The 24,320-nt window shown below is 48.9% G+C and overlaps 1 protein-coding gene across 2 annotated transcripts in view; it reads right to left on the bottom strand.

The window, feature by feature from the left end:
• CD101 (CD101 molecule) overlaps nucleotides 1-22,911 on the bottom strand; it is a 34,300-nt gene extending 11,389 nt beyond the window's left edge. The window contains exons 1-6 of one of the 2 annotated variants that reach the window (XM_032804834.2): nucleotides 22,799-22,911; nucleotides 20,357-20,737; nucleotides 17,299-17,712; nucleotides 9,425-9,811; nucleotides 6,988-7,368; nucleotides 4,970-5,386 (exon numbers count right to left, since the gene is read on the bottom strand). In XM_032804834.2, the coding sequence (XP_032660725.1) occupies nucleotides 4,970-5,386; nucleotides 6,988-7,368; nucleotides 9,425-9,811; nucleotides 17,299-17,712; nucleotides 20,357-20,737; nucleotides 22,799-22,844 (2,026 nt within the window). In that variant the 5' untranslated portion in view covers nucleotides 22,845-22,911. The remainder of the gene's footprint in view (nucleotides 1-4,969; nucleotides 5,387-6,987; nucleotides 7,369-9,424; nucleotides 9,812-17,298; nucleotides 17,713-20,356; nucleotides 20,738-22,798) is intronic. The other variant, XM_032804835.2, reaches the window with a different exon arrangement.
• Nucleotides 22,912-24,320: the final 1,409 nt, after the last annotated feature.

Below are 24,320 nucleotides of genomic sequence, written 5' to 3'. Positions count from 1 at the left end.
ATAGCTTAATAGAAGGTGCTGTTCAATACTGAGCTAATCCCCTTAATCTCAGAGTAGTGAGCCATTTCTTAGATGAGACAAAGGCAAAGGCCATGATATCACTTGTGGTCATTAAAGATACTGGGCTTCCTTATTCGAATAAGGCTATGAATTCCAGCTCCTAGCCTAGTTATACAATCGCATTCTGATTCCCTCCATTTCCATCTTCACTTTCAAAGGGTTACACTAATTGTTGTAATTTCTTTTCCTGAAAGGCTGCGACTTTTGTATCCTGCTGGCCCACGTGTTGTGTCCCCTGCTTCGCCTGATCCACAAAAGATACGGGCCCATTACCATTCTTAGCTTGAGAGGCAGGCTCTTTAGCTCAAACTATAACAACTCATGGTTAGCACCGAAGGTCCCTGGCTCAATCCCCTGTGATGGCCACCATAGCTGTGGTCTCATAAGAGTAGGTTCATCATCTGAGATTCAAACTGTTAGTCTCTAAGGTGCCACAAGTACTCCGGTTCTTCCTCTAGATGGCAGCCTTGAGCATGGTAAAAAGCTGCCTGTGACCCACACCAGAGGGGAAGCTATTGCAGTAGTGGCAAATTGACTGTTGCATACAATTTGCAATGCACTCTGAGACCTTTGGAGACAAAGAGCTATAGCAAGGTCAATCATTTTAACTGAAAGAAGGAAAAAGGTGCCCCACACTGTAACACAAATTCACGCTAACCTGCACGGTGGCCTCATGGGTTTCTAGATGAACTCATGAAAACTGGGACCTTTCAAAAAAAAAAAAAAAAAAAAAAAAAAAAAAAGTCAAGATGGGTTGTTAGTCCTAACGAGCATTACAGCAACCTGAGGCAGGGAGGGGACCTCAGTTTAGTGTGTGGAGCTTGGCAGTCTCCTCCCAGGAAATGTTCCAGAGAAACTGATGTGGGGTCAGCAGAGCTCACAGGGGCAGAGCTCACAAGGGGAATGTGCTCACATAGCCTGCTATTAACAAGGGACGCTTGATTCCCATGAGAGGAATTTTTGTTGCAACTCCCCTAAAGATCATCCCCAAGAGGAAGCAGAGTGCTTGCTAAAGCCCCACCCCTTTTGCTTTTAAACTTCTGTCTCTCACCACCACACTGCTAAAGTTCAAATACTCTAAAAAGCAGACAGGCCACTTCCTTCTATAGAAAGATGTGAAAGCAAAAACAGAACCAATTTCAATTTAATTAACTAAGCAGAATCTCCCATTGACTGTCTCACTTTGAGCCCTGTCTGCTGACAATGCACTTTCTGCTTTGACAAGCTGGAGAACAGCTAGAGTATGCAAGAGAACCTACCTGCTCTCTCTCACTCTCTCATACACACACATGCTGCAGCACCTGAAGGGCATCTCTCGGGGTTCTGGAAGTACCCATTTGGGCAAGTGCTAGAAAGGAGCTTTATCCTTCTCTCCAGTACAGTGTTAAGGTGCATTATGGGTAGATTTAAACTGCTTCTGAAGCAATGGGTATTGGCCACCCTAGGGAAGTAGGATGCTGAACAGTCAGGGCCTAAGTCAGATATGGAAGTGATCTGTTATCTTATAATCTAGCCTCCTCCTGCAAAGGAAGGATTGTTTCTTAGGGCTTGTCTACACTCAAAACTTCAACGCACAGCCGCGGGAGCGCTGCCGCGGAAGTGTGAGTGTGGTCACAGCGCCAGCGCTGGGAGAGAGCTCTCCCAGCGCTGCATGTACTCCACCTCCTCATGGGGATCAGCTCCCAGCTCTGCGGCACTGATTACACTGGTGCTTTGCAGCGCTGTATCTTGCAGCGCTCGGGGGGTGTTTTTTTCACACCCCTGAGTGAGAAAGTTGCAGCGCTGTAAAGCGCCTGTGTAGCCAAGGCCTTAGCCTACATTTTCTAGTGGGTTTTGCCCAGTCTCCTTTTAAAGTGTCCCAAACAAGCCTCCCACCTGACAATATTACTTAGCCTAATAGTTTTCATTGTCAAAATTTTTCCTGATTTGCAGCTTAATTTTTCTGTTACTCAATTTCATTCCATTATTTCTAAGTTCATTTCCCTTCCCCAAACCCCTGCACCATCCTCTCTGGTACTTTTGTCCACCAGATAGAATCATAAGCCTATGACCTTCTTACCAAAACAGTACATAGCTACCTTTCCAATCAATCCCTCCATCCCCCAATCATTTTTGTTGTTCTCTCAACTTTAGTATCTTTCCAGTACTGCAGTTTCCAGGAATGAATACAACATCCTGGGGGCATACAGAGCAAGCCTAGCCTCTTTTAGCTCCATGACCAAGATATGTCTACCTAACTAACCTTCAGCCTCCCACTGGTGTTTTTGGCTGCCATTTTAGATTAAAAATTTAAGTTTGCTGTTCACTATCACCCCTTGTTCCCCTTCAGTGTTACTGCTTCCCAGGGTCCTCATGCTCACTGTAAGTCTGTATTCCAGATGCAAACCAACGTGTCACAATGGCCAATCCTCGGGGAAAGGAAAGCAGCAATGATGGATGGCGTCCCTAGCCTCTGTTTGCCAGAAGCTGGGAATGGGTGACAGGGGATGGATCACTTGATGATTTCCTGTTCTGTTCATTCCCTGTGGTATTGGCACCTGGTATTGCCCATTGTTGGAATCAGAGCCGTCCCTTGGGTATGGCGAATCAGGGCAATTGCCCTAGGGCCTGCACTTTAGGGGCCCCTGTGCTTCGGTAAAATCGTGAGGAGGCAGACGGGGAGGTGAGGCAGGTAGGCAGGTGAGCAGGGTGAGAAGGCAAACAGGGAGGCAAGCGGCAGGCGGACAGGCAGGAAGGGGGTGAGAAGGCAGGCAGATGGCAAGGAGGAGAGCGGCAGTTGGGCAGGGCGAGGAGGTGAGCAGTGGCCACTGGCAGCCCCCCTATCAGAACCTCCCCATCCCCTCAGTGCCTCCTGGCCACTGTCAGGCCCTGCCTGATCAGCACCTCCCCCTCCCTCTCAGCACCTACCACGCATCAGATGTTTTGCAGCATCAGGTGGTGATGGTGGGGAGGCGAGAGAAGCAAGGGCACAGTGCACTTAGGGGAGGGGGCGGAACTGGGCAGGAAGAGGTGGGGTGAGAAGAAGCAGGGCAAGGGTGGGGCCTTGGGGGAAAGAGTGGAGTGGGGGCAGGGCCTGGGTGGAGCCAGGGTTGGGGGGGAAGCACCCCCTGGCAGATTAGAAACTCAGTGCCTATGTCCTGGGCCCAGCACTCTCCTAGGAATGACCCTGGTCAGAAGACAGGATACTGAGCTAAATGGACCTTTGGTCTGACCCAGTATGGCTGTTCGTGTGTTCTAAGGAGTGAGGGACCTATAGAGAGTCATGGCAGCGGGGCTGAACAGGAGGGGACATATTAAAATACACTACAGCAAGCCCATCACTTATGGCCGCAGAAAGCTTAAGGTTTCAGTTTTGGGGACTGCATTCCCTATAAGCCAAAGACCAGGTCTACACTAAAAAGTTGGGTTGACCCAGATATGTTGCTTAGGGGTGTGAAAAATCCACACCCCTGAGGGACGTAGTTAAGCTGACCCTACCCTCTGTATAGACAGCGCTAGGTTGACCAAAGAAGTTTTCCATCGACCTAGCTACTGCCTCTCAGGGAGGTGGAATAACTGTAGTGATGGGAGAATCCCTCCTATCCACACTAAAACACTACAGTGGTGCAGCTGCAACATTGTAGCTGTGCTGCTGTAGCAGTTTAAGTGTAGACACAGCCTTAGGTTAAGTGGAAAAACTGGAAATATTTCATGCAAAAAAAGACTGATTTTTCATGAACAGAACTGGTACTAGGAAATCCCCATGGCAATAGGGACACAGTCCTAGGCTTGTGCTTCAGTGGCCTAGTGGCTCAGGCCTGGACAGTCACCATGGATTCTCAAGGGGCCAAATAATTAGCTGCTGTAAATTCCTGTAGCTCTATCCATTTCGATGGAGTTACACTGACCAGCTGAGGATCTGCACAAGGAATTAAATTCATTAACAACATTCTATAGTCCCGTATGGGGAATTTCAGTCTGTGACTCCCTACAAGATACTGGGAGACTCTTGAGAGATACAACACAGATTACAGATCCCCATCAAAGTCCTGGTTACTGACAGAGAATCAGATATACAAATGTTGTTTAATTCAGGATGTACCTTGCCTCAGAAGGATCCTTCCCAGCCACAGGAATCAGAAGGGTACAGAGTACCAGAAACAAACCCCCAAACCCACTCAGTTTCTTTTTCACAAGCCATGACACCTCCCAAGTAGGCTATATTGGCCTCTAGCGTATATAGGCTGGTAAGAGGAGAAGAACATGTTGTGGATACATTGGACAAGAGGACACTGAATGACTCAAGGGATTGGTAATAGGGAATGGAGCTTTTTACATCCAAGTCACTGGTTCCTGTCCAACCCAAGGCAGTAGTGACCATACGGTAGCCATTCGGGGGCCTAGTATAGATATGTAGCCTGGAAGGAACCTCAATAGGTCATCTAGTCCAGTCCCCTGCACTGAGGCAGCACTAAGTGTTTTCTAGTGAAATAAGGGGGTGTTCACGTCTCAGACACTCCTCCACCGGCCCCATTTTGTAACAGTGTGAGCAGAGAAGCCAAAGACCAAACAGGCCACGGAATGAACTCCCACTTTGCCCCAGAGGTTAGGGTTAAAGCCCACCGGCAAGCCTGGGGGGTGATGGTGGGAAATCTTCAACAGCCATTCCCCACATTGTACTCATTCAATGGACAACCAGAGGCCTGCACTCGCCAGCACCAAGTTCACTTTAAAAACATGCATAACAGCCATGCTGGATGAGGCAGAATTAATACAAGCAGCGCCTGCTGCTGAGGCCTTGGTGCATGATCCAGGTTCTAGCAGTTTTAGGATCATGGAGACAAACTAACTGCTAATTACATTCTTTTTGGATTTATGCAAGTCACACAGCAAGAAGCTGCTCCTGAGAAAAGCATTTGCTGCAGCTCACCTGGTGGATTGACCTTTATCTCCACAACATTAGACCTCACAGCAGCAGCTGCTGCCATAGCTGGCTGTTGCGCTTGCTGGGAGCTTCTCCTCCAGACCTCCACCTCACACCTGTACCTGCCTGCATCCTGCTCTGTGGCACTGTGGATTAGAAGTTGGGAGGAAGATGCAGCTTGTGTGACTCTGGTCTTCCTCTGAAAGTGAGGTTGAGCAGCCCCCCACTCGATGGTGCCAGTGGGCATGATTTTGATCAGCTTTTGATAGCCACTAGTCCCTAAGATGGGCTGGAATTGCCAAGTTACTGATATTGGCACTGAGGTGATGAGATGGGAGACAGAGACCTGGCAGAACAGTTCAAAATCCTGAGTAAATTTGACATTTGCTGTTCGGCTTATCAGCATGGCTCTCAAATCCAAACCTGTTAAGAAGGAAGCACATCATTGGTACTGGGTTTGTAAGGTTATAACAGAGATTGTACAATCAAATCATTTTCTGTGCTTTTATCCCTTCACATGCAGCACTATCCTCCCCTGTCGGGAGCTGTTCCCACACTGATTGGGTAATTCAGGGGTTAGCTATTTATTTTACAAGTGAACTTTAGGCTCATAATATCAGGGAACTAATAGCACGCTCCTGATCATTATGCAGGAAGCGTTCACCCAGCTTCCCTGCCACTCCACAGCTCTAACAACATACCTTGCTCCTTCCTTACCCCTCAATGCTATTTCAATCTGGGCTGCTTCGCTCTGTCAGTGTGCCTCCATCATGACACGGAGCCCCCAGGCTATCCTGGATCATACAAACATTGCCAATACAATTCAGTTCTGATTAAAGTCATCCATTCCCTGCTCTCCCATTCCTGTGCCCCTCAGTTCTGTGAATGCATCTCGCTTCTGACATGTACCCTGTTATTCCACTCCTGATTCCATGCTCAGCTCTGGCATTGTGCCTAAATCCTGAGCTGCAGCATCTCCTGCTATTCCAGACTCAGGCCTGAGCTGCACTTTTATACTGGCATAGCTGTGTAGATCAGGATGTGAAAAACCATACCCCTTAGTGACAGAGCTACACGGACAAACCCCCAGAATAGACACAGCTACTTCAACAGAGGAAAGCTCCTGTCAGCACAGCTACCATAATTGGGAGATGGTATTCCTGCACAGGTAGAAAAACTCTGTCAGCATACACTGCGTCTACACTAGGGGGTTCTGCCAGCACAGGCTCTGCAATGTAGACAGAGCCTTAGGTCCCCCATATAGCTCTGCCAACACCAGATCTCAATCCTGCCCTGCAGCACAGTCTGGAATTCCATCACAGCTCTACTAATGGAAGGGTCTGTTTTTGGTTAACAACTGGTGCTTCATTTTGCCAAGCACACTTGTCCCACTGGTCAGCTGCAATATTTATTTACGTATTTATTTCACTTTTTAAAATACAGTGGCCCATCCAGTGCTACAAGCACCAAACCCATAAACTAAAAGTCACAAGAAAGAAAGGTGCCTAAATATATCCACTTCAACCCACACTCTCCTCAACAGCCAAACAGGAAAAAAGAAAAGGGGCTTGCCTGGAAAAGTTAACCAAGCTAGGCTCTGGTGGGTAAAGAGTGTTCCAAAATCAAGGACCCCTCTCTGAGAATTCTTGCAGTACAACTCAGCAAGACCTTTTGTTCAGTTTCATTTCCATAAACAATTGTTGCAATAGATTCATCACTTCATGTTTCAAGAAGCTGAGGATCCAAAAGGATTCCTGTTAAGTAGTAATTGGTATTTACACAGTGCCTGGCATTCAGGGATCTTGGAGCACTTTACCAGTTTTCATTGATAACATCTCAAAACAGACTGCATGGCAGTCAGGTTGTATTCCCCCCGTTTTACAGATGGGGAAACTGAGGCACACAGCTGTTAAGTGATTTCTCTAAGGTCACATAGTAAGTCAATGGCAGAGCTTGGAGCAGAACCCAGATTTCTTCCTTCTCAGGCCCAAGTATAATGTAAGGAAGGGATTCTATCAACTTACTGAGAGGGCTAATGGCTACTGATGTTTCCTGTGCCTGTTTCCAGCTCCTGTCCATGGACCACTCTGTCACTTCACATTTGTAATGCCCTCCATCATTGGTGGCTGAAGTGTTGTAGATCGCCAGGGTGAATGTGGTAGAATTAATCTTCTCTAGTCGGAGGTCCCTATTAGCGCTGCGTTCCTGGTAGGAGGGGCCCGGCCTCAGCATGCCATCCCGTTCCATCCCAACTACGTGCTCCAGTTGATCTCCACTCTTTTGCAGATGCCACCAATTCAAAGACAGTGGGCTTGTTGCTCCACTCACCTCACAGTGAAGGATCAAGGTGTCTCCCTCCACTATCTGCCTTTCGCTGCTGAGCACAGACACTTGCATTTGGCTTTCTGTGAAAAACAACAGCACCAATTACCTTTCCACGTTTGTCAGGTGTATTCTTCTGTTACACACCGTGACAAGGTAAATCTCAACATAAAAGGTAGGGGGAATTGTCCTGAAATTTGGAGCCATCTTTTCAGTACCCTGAAGTGCATTTCTTTCTGCCAGTGGCCTTCCTGGAGCCATCGCATTAGGGAATGTTTCAATGAACATACTCAACTGGCAGACTGACTTTCACTCTGCCTCCTGCATTGAGACAGGAGAATTCCAGGCTCCAGTGTGGACGCATCTCGTCAGCTCTTCATAGCTGAGCCAGATGCATTTAACTTTAAAAAAAAAAAAAGCCCTTTTAAAATGAAAGTCACAAGAAGAGTTATGACAAATATTAAAGAAAACAAATTATTCTCTTTAGGTTCTTGTACTGTGCCCGTCACCCTGGCATTTGAGCACCTATGGTATTAAATAGAGTATATGAGCTGTCATGGCTACAAGAGGCCTGCAGTAAAACACGTACTCCACACGCCAGCTTTTACTACATGTCACAGTGTGTGTAGCACCCTCTGAGGAAAGAGCAATTGCCTCTGTTTAAAGAGCATGGGTTAACTGGAACAGAAAGTGAGGTGTCCTCTGGAGAGGGAGTTAAGGTAATAGGGAAGGACAAGTCGCGCCGAGCCATGATGAGGGAAAATTGTCAATATTTGCAGAGACACCAAAGGATGAGAAGGAATAAAGGGTACATCCCAAGCACGACTGGAGGATCAAAGCAAAAGTCAGTCAGTCAGATACCTATTTTCACCTAGCACAGTTGCAAAATTCACACAGCATCATTGGAAGAACAAAGCCAAGTCAATGCAGAAACAGCAAGAACTAGTCCAGCTTGGATATTTTTCTAGAGTAGACTCCTGACTTATATGTGCATGGTCTTCATTATTATGTGTGTTCCAGTGGTACTAGAAGCCTCAACTAAGACAGGGGCTTCATTGTGCTAGGCACTATGTGTACGTACACATGCACACACAGCATAAGAGATAGCCCCTGCCCCAAAGAGCTTCCAATCTAAACAGGCAGATACAGGATGGAAAGAGTAGTATTTATTGTCCCCATTTCACAGAGAGATTAAAGTCACTGTTGCAGGGCTGGGAATTGAATCCAGATCTCCTGAGCCCCAATCCAATGTTGTAACCACCCCTGACAGTTTATTCACAGGTACACCATGGTGATGGTTGTCTGTCTTTGCAAGGTTGGGTAGAACAGCATGCCATGGTAGAAGTAGTCATTGGGAGTGTCAGTAAAGCTCATTTAGCCATCCTGGCCTTAAAACAAATACTGCAGTTTTCTACAATAATAGCTCCAAACACAGCAGTATTAATACTGGAAGCTGTCAGACTTTGGACCATTATCACATAGGCTATTGTAGCCAAAAGCTTCAAGTGGTCTGAAAAAAGTATGTGTGTGGGGTGGGGGGAATGGGGTGGCTCATAATCTGGGAGCAGCATCTTTGGTAAGACAGTGCTTAAAGTACATCTCTCAACAACCCAGCTTGACTTGAACCCTTTTTTGGGGGGGTGGGGGAATCTGCCCCTCCCTCCCCCTGCATCTCCCCACATTTTAAGCACTGATTGCACCATGCACAAGCATAGGCAATAAAAAAGGCAATAAGTAGAGAGCCCTGATGAAATTGAGAATGATCCTATCAAACATAGGATCCCAGTCACCAGGTGTGCACGGGCAGCTGCCTCAGAAGAGGGGGTGGAAACTGCAAGAGGGATTGTAGGTGAGAGGCAAAAGACTCTTATGCCTATTGGAGAGAGGATGCAGTTCATCAGGACACACTGTGGGGTGACCCGGTGAATTATGGTCACATTTCCCTTGCTGCAGTAGAAGTGTTATGTGTGCCTTCGTGAATACTTTGGTTTGTACCACTGTACCAACCACTGCAGCCCACCTGTCCCTTTTGGGGGACAGCTTCCTTGTGCCAAGGCAGGAGGCCAAATAGCAATGGAACCCAGACCAGGGACCTTTTTCAGATTTCATTTAGAAGAAAGGGCATTTAATTTCACTGACCTATTGGCTTCACGTTGACATCAATGCCTGACGACATCTTGGACTGGATGATGGAAAAACTTGCAGAAGCTTTCTCCATCTCTGAAACCTCACAGCTGTATGTTCCTTTGTCTTTCAGCTCCACCTGGTATACTTTGAGGATATACATCTCATTGCTTTTCTTCACCACTTGGAGCTGTCCCAAGGCAGCTCTCTCTTCATACTCCTTCTTCAAGGCCAGTACCCCATGTGGGTCAATCCTAGCTACTTCTACTTCTTTGAAGAGCCAAACCACTTGGAACCATCGGTTCTGGCTATTCTGGGCTTTCACAGAGCAATTTACTTGCAAGGGCTTCCCTTCTGCAAGGGAACTTTCAACAGCAGCAATATTAGCTTGGAAATCTCTGTCTGTGGAAAAACAAAAGCAAGGTAAGTGTATGTCAAGAAGCCCTGGTTCAATTATCCCTTCCTATTACTAGCTTCATTAGAGTCAGGAGGGACCTCTATCAAATGGGGCCTTTAGTCTATTTCCTCTGGATAAGATTCTCCCTTCTTGGAGGGAGAAGTATTTTTAGGTCTAATACAACATAGACTAACTTCCACCCTTGCTGAGGCACCAGCCAGGCATTCTTAGATTTGAAACAAAGCCCAAAAGGTGATTCAGGACAAGATTTTAATAGAAACTGGTCACTGAAGAGTGAGCCGGAAATACGGTCCCCTACCAAACTCCCATGCATGGAACTCATGAAATCAATGAGAATTCTGCGCAAAAATCAAACGCAGAAAATCTCTCTGTCTGTACACAGGTTGCATTTTTACATGACCATTGCGTTGACTGTTTAGATCAATACTACACAGACAATGCCTAGCTCCAAGGGAAATACCATACACTATTCTCCAAAGGTAAAAATACAGTAACTCCTGAGATTTACAGCTGCTTTAAGTATTTATTGCAAATAAGTTAAGCTATGGTTTTAAATGTTTGACTCATAAACAATTCAAGAAGAAACATCCTGATTCCTGCACATATGCTTGGTATTCCCAAATATTGGCTGAATTGTTTATAGGAATAATCAGGGCCGGCTTTAGGTCCATTCCACCAATTCCCTTGAATCGGGTCCCACACCTAAGAGGGCCCCGCGCTCAGTGAGAATCCCTTCCCTGGCTAGAGGGACTTTTTAATTTTTACTCACCTGGTGGCGCTTTGGGTCTTCAGCAGCGGGTCCTTCACTCTCTTTGGGTCTTCAACGGCACTTCAGCAGCGGGTTCTTCGTTTAATCTGGGTCTTCGGCGACACTACGGCAGTGGATCCTTCAGTGCCGCTGAAGAACTAGAGCGACTGAAGGACCCACCGCCAAAGTGTCGCCAAAGACTCAAAGCACTGCACGGTGAATACAAGCCCCATGGTGTTATGCTACATGTGTTTTGTGGGTTTTTTTTTAAGTCATCCCTGCCAGGGCCCCGTCAAAATTGTATGAATTGGGCCCCGCACTTCCTAAAGCCGGCCCAACCCTTAGGAACCCTAAACCTAGGGCAGGAAGCCCTACCCATAGGAACCCTAAACCTAGCTCCAAGTGCCCTACCCATAGGAACCCTAACTCTAGGGCAGGATGCTGTACCTGCAGGAACCTTAACCCTGGCTCCAAGTGCCCTGCCCTTAGGAACCCTAACACTAGATCCAAGTGCCCTACCCATAGGAACCCAAACCATACGGCAGGGCACCCTACCCATAGGAACCTTAACACTAGCACCAAGTGCCCTGCCCATAGGAACCCTAAGCCTACGACCCATAGGAACCCTAGCTCCAAGTGCCCTACTCTTAGGAACCCTAACCCTAGGGCGGAGTGCCCTACCCATAGGAATCCTAAGCCTAGCTCCAAGTGCCCTACCCTTAGGAACCCTAACTGTGGGTGGGAAACCCTACCCATAGGAACCCTCAACCTAGCTCCAAGTGCCCTGCCCATAGGAACCCTAACCCTAGCTCCAAAAGCCCTATACTTAGGAACCCTAACCCTAGGGTGGGAAGCCCTACCTATAGGAACCCTAACCCTCACTCCAAGTGCCCTATCCTTAAGAACCCTAACCCTTAGGGCAAGATGTCCAACCCATAGTAACCCGAACCCAAGCTTAAAGTGCCCTAACTATAGAAACCCTAACATTAGATCCAAGTGCCCTACCCTTAGGAATCCTAACCCTAGGGTGGGAACCCCTACCATAGCTAAGTGCCCTAGCCATAGAAACCCTAACCCTAGGACAGGGCGACCTACTCATAGGAACCTTAACAGTAGATCTAAGTGCCCTACCCTTAGAAACCCTAACCCTAGGGCGAGAAGCCCTACCTATAGTAACCCTAATCCTAGCACCAAGAGCCTTCCCATAGGAACCCTAACCTTAGCCCCAGGTGCCCTACCCATAGGAACCCTAACCCTAGGCCAGGAAGCCCTACCCATAGGAACCCTAACCCTACATCCAAGTACCCTAACCATAGGAACCCTAAACCTAGGGTGGGGTACCCTACCCATAGGAAACTTAACCCCAGCTTCAAGTGTCCTACCCTTAGAAACCCTAACCGTAGGGCCAGAAGCCCTACTGATAGGAACACTAACCCTAGCTCCAAATGCCCTACCCATAGCAACCTTAAACGTAGGGCAGAACGCCGTACCCGCAGGAACCCTAAACCTAGCTCCAAGAGCCCGACCCATAGGAACCCTAACCCTAACCCCAAGTTCCCTACCCATAGGAACCCTAAACCTAGGGCGGTGAGCCCTATCTGTAGGAACCCTAACACTAGCTTCAAGTGCCCTACCATAGGAACCCTAACCCTAGCTCCAAGTGTCCTGCCCTCAGGAACCCTAACTCTATGGCGGGAAACCTTACCTATAGGAACCCTAAGCCTAGGGCAGGATGCCCTACCAATACGAACCCTAACCCTAGCTCCAAGTGCCCTATGCAGAGGAACCCTAACCTTAGGGCGGTGTGCCCGACCCATAGAAAACCTAACCCTAGCTCCAGGTGCCCTACACATAGAAACCCTAACCGTAGCTCCAATTGCCCTCCCCATAGGAACCCTAACTGTAACTACATGTGCCCTATCCTTATGAACCCTAACCATAGCTCCAAGTGCCCTATCCTTAGGAACCCTATCACTAGGGCGGCACGCCTTTCCCGTAGGAACCTTAACCCTAGTTCAAAGTGCCCTACCCTTAGGCATCATAATTGCAGGGTGAGGTGCCCATCCCGTAGGAACCCTAATGTTAGATCTAAGTGCCCTACCCATAGAAACCCTAACTCTAGGGCAGGAAGCCCAACCCATAGGAACTCTAATCCTAGGTCCAAGTGCCCTACCCATAGGAACCGTAACCCTGTGGTGGGGTGCCCTACCTGTAGGAAACCTAACCGTAGGGCGCGAAGTTCTACCCATAGGAACCCTAACCTTAGTTCTAAGTGCCCTACCCAAAGGAACCCTAACCCTGGGGTAGGGTACCCTACCCATAGGAACCCTAACCCTAGCTCTATGAGCACTATCCTTAGGAACCTTAACCCTAGGAAGGCAAGCCCTACCCATAGGAACCCTTACCCTAGCTCCAAGTGCCCTACCCACAGGAAACGTAACCCTATGGCGGGGCGCCCTACCTGGAGGAACCCTAACCGTAGGGCATGAAGTTCTACCCATAGGAACCCTAATCTTAGCTCTAAGTGCCCTACCCATAGGAAGCCTAACCATATATCTAAGTGCCCTGCTCTTAGGAAACCTAACCCTAGGGCGAGAAGCCCAACCTATAGTAACCCTAACCCTAGCTCCAAAAGCCCTACCCATAGGAATCCTAACCCTAGCTACAAGTGTCCTATCCTTAAAAACCCTCACCCTTAGGGTGGGAAGCCCTACCCATAGTAAAACAATCCCTAGTTCTAAGTGTCATACCCATAGGAACCATAACCCTAGCTCAAAGTGCCTTACGCTTAGGAAGTCTAACCCTAGGGTGGGAATTCCTACCCATAGGAACCCTAACCCTGGCTCCAAGTACCCTACTCATAGGAACCCTAACCCTAGCTCCTAGTGCCCTACCCTTAGGAAACCTAACACTAGGGCGGGGCGCTCTTCCCGTACGAACCCTAACCCTAGCTCCAAGTGCCTTACCATTAGAACCCTCAGCCTAGGGCAGGAAGCCCTACCCATAGGAACCCTAACCGTAGCTCCAAGTACCCTACCCACAGGAACCGTAATCTTAGGGCGGGGCGCCCTACCCATAGGAACACTAACCATAGGAAGAGAAGTTCTACGCACAGGAACGCTAACCTTAGCTCCAAGTGCCCTAGCCATAGGAATCCTAACCCTAGGATAGGGTACCCTACCCATAGGAACTCTAACCGTAGTTCAAAGTGCCCTTCCCTTAAGAACCCTAACGTTAGATCCAAGTGCCCTACCCCTAGGAACCCTAAACCTAGCTATGAGTGCCCTACCGTTAGAACCCTCACCCTAGAGAGGGATTTCCTTCCCATAAGAACCCTTACCCTAGCTTCTAGTGCCCTACCCATAGGAACCGTAACCCTAGGGTGAAGCATCCTTCCCGTAGGAACCATAACCTTAGGGATGGAAGCTCTAGCCGTAAGAACCCTAACCTTAGGGTAGGGTACCTTACCCATAGGAACTCTAACTTTAGGGTGGGGCACCCTACTCATAGGAACCCTAACCGTAGATCTAAGTGCCCTACCCATAGGAACCTTACCCCTAGGCCGGGAAGCCCTACTCATAGGAATCCTAACTGTAGCTCCAAGTGCCCTACCGACAGGAACTGTAACCTTAGGGCAGAGCTCCCTACCTGGAGGAACCCTAACATAGGAAGAGAAGCTCTATGCATAAGAACCCGAACCTTAGCTCCAAGAGCCCTAGCCATAGTAATCCTAACGCTAGGATAGGGTACCATACCCATAGAAACACTAACCCTAGGGTGGGAAGCCATACCCTTAGGAACCCTAACCCTAGCTCCAAGTACCCTACCCATAGGAACCCAAACCCTCAGGCAGGGTGCCCTAGGAATAGGAACCCTAGCCCTAGCTCCAAGTGCCCTACCCTTATGAACCCTAACCCTAGTTATAAGTGCCCTACTTTTAGGAACCCTAATCCTAGGGCGGGGCATCATTCCCGTAGGAACCTTAACCCTCGTTCAAAGTGCCCTACCCTTAGGAACCCTAAACGTAGGGCAGGGAGCCCTTCCCGTAGGAATCCTAATGTTAGATCCAAGTGACCTACCCTTATGAACCCTGACCATAGCTCCAAGTACCCTACCCTTAGGAACCCTAACCACAGGGCGAGGCGCCCTTCCCATAGGAACCCTAATGTTAGATCCAAGTACCCTACCCATAGGAACCCTACCCTAGGGTGGGAAGCCCTGCCCATACGAATGCTAAACCTAGCTCCCAGTGCCCTACCCTTAGCAACCTTACCCTTAGGGCGGGAGGCCCTAACCATAGGAACACTAACCCTTGCTCCAAGTGCCCTACCCATAGGAACCCTAAACGTAGCGTGGGACTCCCTTCCTGTAGAAACTCGAACCCTAGCTCCAAGTGCCCTAACCATAGGAACCCTAACTCTAGGGCCGGGTGCCTTACCCATGGGAACCCAAAGCCTAGCTCCAAGGCCCTACCCTTAGGAATCCTAACCCTAGGGCAGGGCGCCTTTCCCATAGGAACCCTAACCCTAATTCCAAGTGCCCTACCCTTAGGAACCCTAAACATATGGCGGGGGTCCCTTCCCTTAGGAACCCTAAGCCTAACTCCAAATGCTCTATGCATAGGAACCCTAAACGTAGCTCCAAGTGCCCTACCCTTAGGAACTGTAATCCTAGCTCCAAATGACCTACACATAGGAACCCTAACCCTAGGGCAGCAAGCCCTACCCATAGGAACCCTAACCTAGCTCCAAGTGCCCTACCCATAGGAAACCTAACCCTAGGAGAGCGTGCCCTACCCATAGGAACCGTAACCCTAGCTCCAAGCGCCCTACCCATAGAAACCGTAACCCTAGCTCCAAGTGCCCTATCCTTAGGAATCCTAACCATAGGGTGGGGTTTCCTACCCATAGGAACCCTAAACCTAGCTCCAAGCTCCCTACCCTTAGAACCCTAACCCTTGCTCCAAGGCCCTACGCATAGGAACCCTAACCCTATCTAAGTGCCCAATTCATAGGAAACCTAACCCAAGTGCGGGGTGCCTTTCCCATAGGAACCATCACCCTAGTTTCAAGTGCCCTACCCATAGGATCCCTAACCCTAGGGCTGAAAGCCCTACGTATAGGAACCCTAACCCTAGTTCAATGTACCCTACCCTTAGGAACCCTAACCCTAGGGCAGAAGCCCTACCCATAGGAATCCTAGCCCTAGCTCCAAGTAATGGGTCCACACCTCCATTAGAAATTTTTTAGGTGTTTGCAAATGAAAAAAAAGGTAGAAAAACACTGATTTAGCTATTTGTTTCTTTGGTTTCCTGTTCTGTGTCAGGGTCTTTACCAGACACCAGCTTCCGTTACCACACACACTAAAACTGGATATTTCCTGCCCACCCAGGCCATTAACTTTTTCCCAAACCGTGGTCATTTCTCCCTTCAACACCCTCCTTTCCTCACTCTCAACACCATCAACACCCTCCTTTCCTCTGGCTGCCTTACATCTCAAATCAGCCCCCCTTTTCCAAAATATTTCTGTGATAACCTTCCTAGTGCACGGGTCCCACCTCATCACTTCCCTAGTCAGACTTCTTCACTGCATTCCCCAGCAAGCTCCAGCTCCTTGTCTTCACCTTCAAGGGCCTGTATCCTCCATTAAGCTCCTTTTTCTCTCACTGCTTTAGCTTCCCCACCCCACCCCAGGCCTAACCTTCTGCCTTTGCTCCCTTCCCACCTTCCTCCGTGCTACCTCTGTGTTTGCCATAATCCTCTTTGTCTTGGGGAACAATGCCTCAGTGCTGTACCCACTGCAGTCAATGGGAGCATTGCCTTCACTTGTATCTGGGAAGGTGTTGGTGTTGCCAACTCTCACAATTTTATGAAAAGTCTCACACTATTGGGTGTTTTTAGTGGAATCAGGTGATTACGAGAATCTCAGCTTTCAATTTAAAAAAGAAAGAAGTATTTCTAGCCCTCATAGTTGCAGAGAAAAGTTTGGCCTCTCTGCTCACACTGTCACAAAACGGGGCCAGTGGAGGAGCATTTGAGACATGAACACCTCCTTATTTCACTAGAAAATTTTTAGTGCTGCCTCAGAGCAGGGGACTGGACTAGATGACCTGTTGAGGTTCCTTCCAGGCTACATAGCTATATGAGGCCCCCAAATGGCTACCATATGGTCACTACTGCCCTGGGTTGGACAGGAACCAGTGACTTGGATGTAAAAAGCTCCATTCTCTACTACCAATCCCTTGAAAGTTTGAAAACTTGAACTCTAAAGGCTCAGAGGCCCAAAGGCAAATAACCCAAAGTTTGTTTTAAAAGGTCATGATTTTTAAGCTGATCTTAAAATTTGTCAGGGATTAACTCATGATGTGCGATTTGGGGTAGGCAATATTGAGTCATCCCTCCCCATCACTCAAGCACTTCTGATCAGCAAACACAGGATTTTTGTACATCCGGAGCCATTCTGTCTCCTGCCTACAGCATCGGTCAATCAGATGTGACAGGACCTAGAACTTCAGAATTTTCATTCACATTAATGCTGTTGTGTAAAGTGACATTTTGTGCAGAGGCTGAATGACTGGGTGGGTAAAGAGGCTTTAGAGACACATAACAGGTCTGACTCTCATTTAGAAAGGGTAAGCACATGATCCCTCTGCAGCCCCTCAGATGGGAGCTGTGGTATTCTGTAACGACACTGTGTCTCACTGATGGGCTATGGGCATCTTACCTTGGCTTCTGACAGTCAGCAATGTCTTTTCCGTTTGTTTCCGAGTTATATCTTTCCAAGACCCACCAGGATCCTGAATCCACTCAGCCGCCTCACAATACACCTGGCCCTGGTCAGAGGGCTGCACTTTGCCAATAGACAGCTTGTATGTGGTGTCCCCAACCTTGTCCAGCCGGACATCTGACAAAAACCTCTGCACGTAGGAGGATCCCGGAGTCAAGACGAAATCCTTGGACAGGGAAAGAATCACTGTGGCCTGAGGATCTTCTGCTCCCTGGAGATGGTACCAGGCAACAGAAACATGGGTGTGTTGAGCTGTGGATTTTGACACCTCACAGGTGAGCCCTAGAGGATCTCCTTCCACTAGGGTGAGGGCCTGCGGTGTCATGGTGGCGGAGAGAGTGTCGGGGATCACTAAACACAAGAAAACACACCCGCACGCTGGTCACAAGTGGAACAACTCTCTGTCTAGACATAGCTACCCTGCTTATCAGCCACACCCTCCTCCTGGTGCAGGGATTTCCACTCTGTGGCATTAGCAGCTTTCTCTACTGATTGCTACCGATACACAAAGGGGCTCAGCACTTGGGTGGGAAGAGCTTGTCTCCTTTGCTGTTGTCAAGGTACAATTCCCCACTCTGAACCTTAACATCCAAAAGATGGGGTACCAGCATGAATTCCTCTAAGCTTAATTACCAGCTTAGAACCTGTAGCGCTGCCACTAACCAGGAATTCCAGTGCCTGGTACACTCTGGTCCCCCCAAAACCTTGCCCGGGGACCCCCAAGACCCAGACCCTCTGGATCTTAACACAAGGAAAGTAAACCCTTTCCCCCACCATTGCCTCTCCCAGGCTTCCCCTCCCTGGGTTACCCTGGAAGATCACTGTGATTCAAACTCCTTGAATCTAAAAACAGAGAGGAAAATTCACCTTCCTCCCTCCTTCTCTTTCCCCCTCCCAGACTCTCCCTGAGAGAGAAAGTAATCCTAACACAGAGAGAAATTAACCTTTCTCTGCCCCTCCCCTCCTTTCTCCCCACCAAGTCCTTGGTGAATCCAGACCCAGTCCCCTGGGGTCTCACCAGAATAAAAAAAAAATCAGGTTCTTAAACAAGAAAAGCTTTTAATTAAAGAAAGAAAAACAGTAAAAATTATCTTTGTAAATTTAAGATGGATTAGGTACAGGGTTTTTCAGCTATAGACACTGGGAATACCCTCCCAGCCTAAGTATACAAGTACAAATTAAAATCCTTTCAGCAAAATACAAATTTGAACTCCTTCCAGCCAAATGCACAATTAAACTCCTTCCAGCCAAATGCACATTTGCAAATAAAGAAAACAAACATAAGCCTAACTCGCCTTATCTACCTAGTACTTACTATTTTGAACTTATAAGAGCCTGTATAGCAGAGATTGGAGAGAAACCTGGTTGCACGTCTGGTCCCTCTGAGCCCCCAGAGTGAACAACAACCAAATTCTAACAGCACACACAGAAACTTCCCTCCCTCAAGATTTGAAAGTATCCTGTCTCCTGATTGGTCCTCTGGTCAGGTGACAGCCAGGCTTACTGAACTTGTTAACCCTTTACAGTCAAAGAGATATAAAGTACTTCTGTGCTATTAACTTCTACTGTCTGTTTATGACAGCTGTAACGCTCTCTTGCGCCCTCTTCAGTCAACCTGGGCCAGTGTTAACTGACTCCAAAGGGAATCAGGCGTAGGCGAAAGAGTATGGGCTAGTACAGCACAAGGATAAAGGGAAAACATGTGGGGAGGGGTACACCAGAGACCGCACCAAAGTTACCACAGAGCATGTCTCTCCAGGGAATGCTGCACCATCATTTACATAGGAGAGTGCAGAATAAGGCATTTTCCTTTGCATCTCCCATCCAGTCATGCTTCCCCCTCCTAACTCTCCCCCTTCCCAAAGACATCCCTTAGGACGGTCACCTTTTCCAGAATGTCAGTGGGTATCCCACATGTGTCAGAGTGACCCTGTGACTCTGGCCCGGCCTAAAGGATGCTAAGCATCCTACAGGCCCGGCCTAAAGGATGCTAAGCATCCTACAGGCCCGGCCTAAAGGATGCTAAGCATCCTACAGGCCCGGCCTAAAGGATGCTAAGCATCAGTTTTGAGGGCCTTTGTACCCATGGAGATATTTTGATGTGATCTGCTAGAGTTCTATCATGACTAGGAGTTCAAGAAATGAGGTATAGAGAACACGGCTCCCCTTCCTCAATGAAGAGCAGAATGGCAGCTTCCCTTCCTTTCTCCTTTTCTGGCTTGGGGGAGGGGGACTTAGCTCCTCCTCCCTAGTGGAAGTGAAGGTTCACTAGGAAAGGAACACGAAGTGGGAGCCACTGAAGGGGTTTGTGACTGGCTGAGGCCCTTCCAGCCTTCCCATCACTTGGTGGAGCAGCAACAAAAGCCCCAGATGAGGAAGAAGAGAAGGCCCAGCTAAAGGCCCTATTCACCTCCTCTCCCACTACCACACCATCTGCCCCTTCCCTTCAAGAGAGAAGACACCTGTCCCCACCATCTCTCTCTCTACAGAGGGAGCAGCCATCTGATGTCCCTGTGCTTTTTAGACACTGCACTTCACTGGCCTCTCCCTTCACTAAATGGGATGCTGACATCAGGGGCAGCACTATGTATTTTGCTCCCTAAGCACAGCAGTCAGGCAGTTTTCAGCAGCATGCCTGAGGGAGGTCCCACAGTCCCGCGCCTTCGACGTACCCGCCACCAAATTGCCACCGAAACCACAAGACCTGCAGACCTCCTGCAGGCAGGCTGCCAAAGGCAGCCTGCCTGCTGCCCTCACAGCAACCAGCAGGCAGCCCCAGGCACGCACTTGGTGCGCTGGTGCCTGGAGCCACCCCTGGCTGACATACAGGGTTTCACTGCCAACATGGGACCACCACAGCTGGACAGCATCAACAGCAAAAGAAAAGCCAAACCTGAACCGTCCTATCTGGCCACCCTCACCCAGTGCCTCAGAGCAGCCGATGGAAGGTGGCTGAATGGCAAGTGTGAGGCTAGCAACCTTCTCTAGCTCTTACCTGAGAGGTTCATCTTGGCACTGTAACTCCCAAAGTACCTCTCGTCAGTGGTGGGTGTGTGGCACTCGTATTCACCAGCGTCCTGGTCCTGGAGCTTCGTGATGTGCAGCAGGGCAGAGTCCCCCTGTACCCTCTCTACGTAGATCTCTCCACTCCGCACACGCTGGGTGTAGATGGCGTAAGGGAAGGAGGAATCCATGGTGCTGATCATCTGCACTTCCCGCTCTGGGGCAGATGGCAGGTAAATGGACCACTGGAAATTCTGTTGCGAGGACCCCTGGTAGCCACTGACATTGCACCAGATGGTGATGTGATAACCTTTAGCCCGGTAAAGACGTCCTTTCTGAACCAACACTATTCTCTGGCCAACGCAGAGGCCTGCTTATAAATAATGAAACTGCAGTAAAGTTATGTGGCAATGCAAGTTCTTCTAGAGGCACATCCCAAAAGCGGGGATTTGGATTTTAAAAATACATGGAATTTGAGTTGCAAAAGTGGGGTGCTTGCAGTCACAGGCTTACTTCACTTGTGCATTTACCTGATTTGCTCTCACAATTGTGGTATCAGCACAACTGTCATTTACATGCGCTGATACCCCCGTGGCACATATAGCTGCAGTAACCGCATGTTCAAACCGAGAGCCTCACATTTTAAGGATTAGCGTCCTTTTAATAATTATTCTGCCCTCCTTGGTGCTGCTTAGACCTCTGTTTGGAGGGCAAGAGCAGAGCAACAGAGTGTTGAGATGGATACCCCACAGTTCTAACGAGGTATGAAGAGGTTAAGAGAACTGGGCATGATTAGCCTATAGATAACACAGCTAGGGTGAGTGGATATCAGAATTGACTATCAGTATGATAAGGGATGTTAGAAAGAGGACAGAGAAAACTGATCTCACTAGCCAGCATGGACAGTTGATGGGCTGCAAGTGCAGTGGGGGATAAGGCTGGTTTACCATTAGAAAAACTTTTGTAGGAACATGTCAGGTGATGAGATGTGCCAAAGGAAGCCTCATCAGAGCAGGCAGATAAGGACATCCCTGCACAGGTGAATAGCCTGCAAGGGCAGTTCACCTCTTAGCTGCACGGCCCATCCCCCTTCTGTCTGCATGTGGCCTGAATGGTGTGGGAAAGGGAAGCAACAGGGTTGTCTACTCAGCAGGTAGTTTTTCTCCCCTCATTACAAGTGGAGTTCTCAGAGCAAGTTGTTTTATCTATGTTTTATCTGAGAGTCCCAAAAAGGGATTGTCTATACAGGGACATTGACGAGAATGGCCATTCCAGAGTAACTCTCTCTGTGGACGCTATGCTAGAAGAAGATTACCTTCTTCTCGTTGGACTTTGGAAGTAGATTACACTAACCCAGAGAAAGGCGTTTGTATTCTGGAACACAGTGTCCACCTGGGGAGTTACAGCAGTGTAAGTACAGCCCTTATAGCCACATCCTGCGCTATACTAGAATAGCTTCCCTTGGAGATGAGCCCTTAGTCTCCTGAGTAAAGTACAAACAGCAACATAAGCAAAAGGACAAATAACAGCAGGTGCAGCTCCCTAGGGAGGCTGTGGGCCAAATTAAGTTGGGATGGAATTTTTGGTGCAACATGCAGGTCCAGTGTAAGCTCGTGATAAATGGGAGTACGCAGCAAGGTCACGTACCATGTGCCAGTCAGACATTCAGTGGTTGTACAAAATGAGCCAAATCCTGCCCCACTGAAACAGACAGGAGTTTTGCCATTTATTTTGGCGAGATTATCATCACATTAATCAAGGCCAACCAGGAACAAGGCCCCAATGAGACAGACACTGCACAGAGAGTAGTAGGGGGTCCTGCCCTGGAGCACTTCCGAGCCAAATAGCCAAGACAGGGCAGGGGAAGGGCTGTCACACACAAGCAGCGTGAATGATGGGATGGCAGAAAATGTCACATTAGCATCACAAGTTTTTGTTTTTGCTTTTTCAGTCAGGAGGGTACCAGGCAAATGGACAGAAAAGGGAAGGGAGCAGGAACTTTGAAGGGGGAGATCAAGAGTAGCTCAGCGAGGGGAGCATAGCAAGAGGAAGCAACTAAGGAGAGTGACAGAAAGCAGCCCTACCTGTCCATGCTCATGTACCTCCACAGTGCTGTCAGCACCCCTGTGGCCATGCTAAGCCCCTGAGAGGGGGAATCTCTGTCCATTACTGAGCCCTAGCGCACCTCATTGCCAGCTGTAGTGGCCAGTGCGACAGAGAACCCCAGACACACCCAGAACCCCAGAGGCCAAGTCCCCTCCCTGAGAGGAGCCAAAGGAGTGGGTGGCTTTGACAAAAATCAGTGAAGGGGGCTGGATGGCTTCCATGTCTAAGCCCTCCCTTTGGCCTTTACTTACACTCCCTCTACTACCCCCTCCCCCCAACCCGCAACTGCTGAACGGAGAGGAAAACCAACAAGCTCCATGACACTCACCAAGGATGAACAGGAGTAAAGCGGCTGAGCGCTCGATGGACCCCATTACAAACAGAGGCAGACAGGTCCTTCCCCTGCAGGTGGCAGGAAGTTCTCCTCAGACAACTGCAGCCACCAAGCCCTGCAAGAGCCACCGGATGGAAGGCGGCCGGCTCACGACGTGGTTTCCCTTTTTTCAAAGGGGGGGGGCAGGGGCAGAAAGACGCTGGCAAAGTGACTTATTTCAGAGCTGCAAAGGCAGGGTCCCAGTGCACAGCCACAAAACCAAGATGTTGCGTGCCAGACACCCCCATTACCTCGCCCTGCTTTGGTTGCATCTCACCCAGTGCTGAGGTGCAGCCTGCTTAGACTGTAAGCCTCTCAGTGCAGGGACTGTGGTTTCTCTGCTGTCCCTACAGCACCTAGCGTGCAGTGAGTGCTTTGCAACGGATGATAGAGATCACCCCCCTCCTTTGTCACTGTGGCCACCATTAAAATGCCCACCCTACAGCCCCATGTGCCCAACACTGGGGTTCACACTACTGTGTTTGATTTTGTTATTAAATAAAAACAAAACCTAAAAAGAGAGACCTCAAATCAACCAACCAAAACAGACCCCTACACACACACACACACACACCCAGCAGAGGGAGAAGAGCCAGCGATTCCATAGACCACTTCGAGATTTGGATACTGCCCCTCTATTGTGCATGGAAGGTGCTGAGGAGCAATACAAAACCCTCACTTAGATCCACTGGGATTCACATGACCACATGTGGCCAAGAGCTTGGTATTACATCTTACACAACAGGCAGCGTGGCTCCTCCATTACAGTGTTGGGGCACAGACTCCACGCTGGCTCCATTTGATTGAGTCACCAACACCACTCTTGGCAACCTCATTTTCCCCGTGGGAAATCATATCCAGATGCTGAGTAGGCCCAACCTGTGCGGCTTATTAGCACTCACAGGATTGCAGCCTCCTTAGTGGGACAGCTGAAGGTCTGCTGATGTGCTAATCTCCACCATCAGCCCCACTCCGCTTTAAATCTCAACACAGATGTCGTTTCATGGCTTCCGGGGCCTCACTGAGGAGGGATTTCTTGAAAGCCTTCTCTCCACTTATCTGCCCCACAGCTAGGAAACAGCTGCTCCCTTTAACACCATGAGGTGGGTTAATGGGAGAGCAGAGCACCTGCCCCACAGTTCTCTGACATCATTAGAGGCTGCATGCCAAAAGCGGGCATTTGCTTCAATTAACTTTAATGGCCAGGAATTGGAAAGCCCTGAACAGGCCTCCTGCTTCCAAAGCTTCTGGGATACCTTTCTGCAGTTGCTGAGGAAATGGTGGCCACAGAGTAAAATGAGCTTCTGCCCCGCCGCTCAGCAGTCTGCACACACCCACAAAATGCACCTGAGCAAAGCAAGGCTGGTGGAAAGGCAGCCACATGCAAGAGGCTCAGCAAAACCCATGGCATCGGCAAACATTTGAAGAGACCCAGAGAGGGGTCTAGGGTGACTGCAATGGAAACTGAGACTCCTGA

This window comes from Chelonoidis abingdonii, chromosome 1 (assembly GCF_003597395.2).
Source record: "Chelonoidis abingdonii isolate Lonesome George chromosome 1, CheloAbing_2.0, whole genome shotgun sequence".
NCBI classification, from domain to species: domain Eukaryota; kingdom Metazoa; phylum Chordata; order Testudines; family Testudinidae; genus Chelonoidis; species Chelonoidis abingdonii.
Note: the sequence above shows the minus strand (reverse complement) of the source record. Positions and strands in the feature narration are given on the sequence as shown.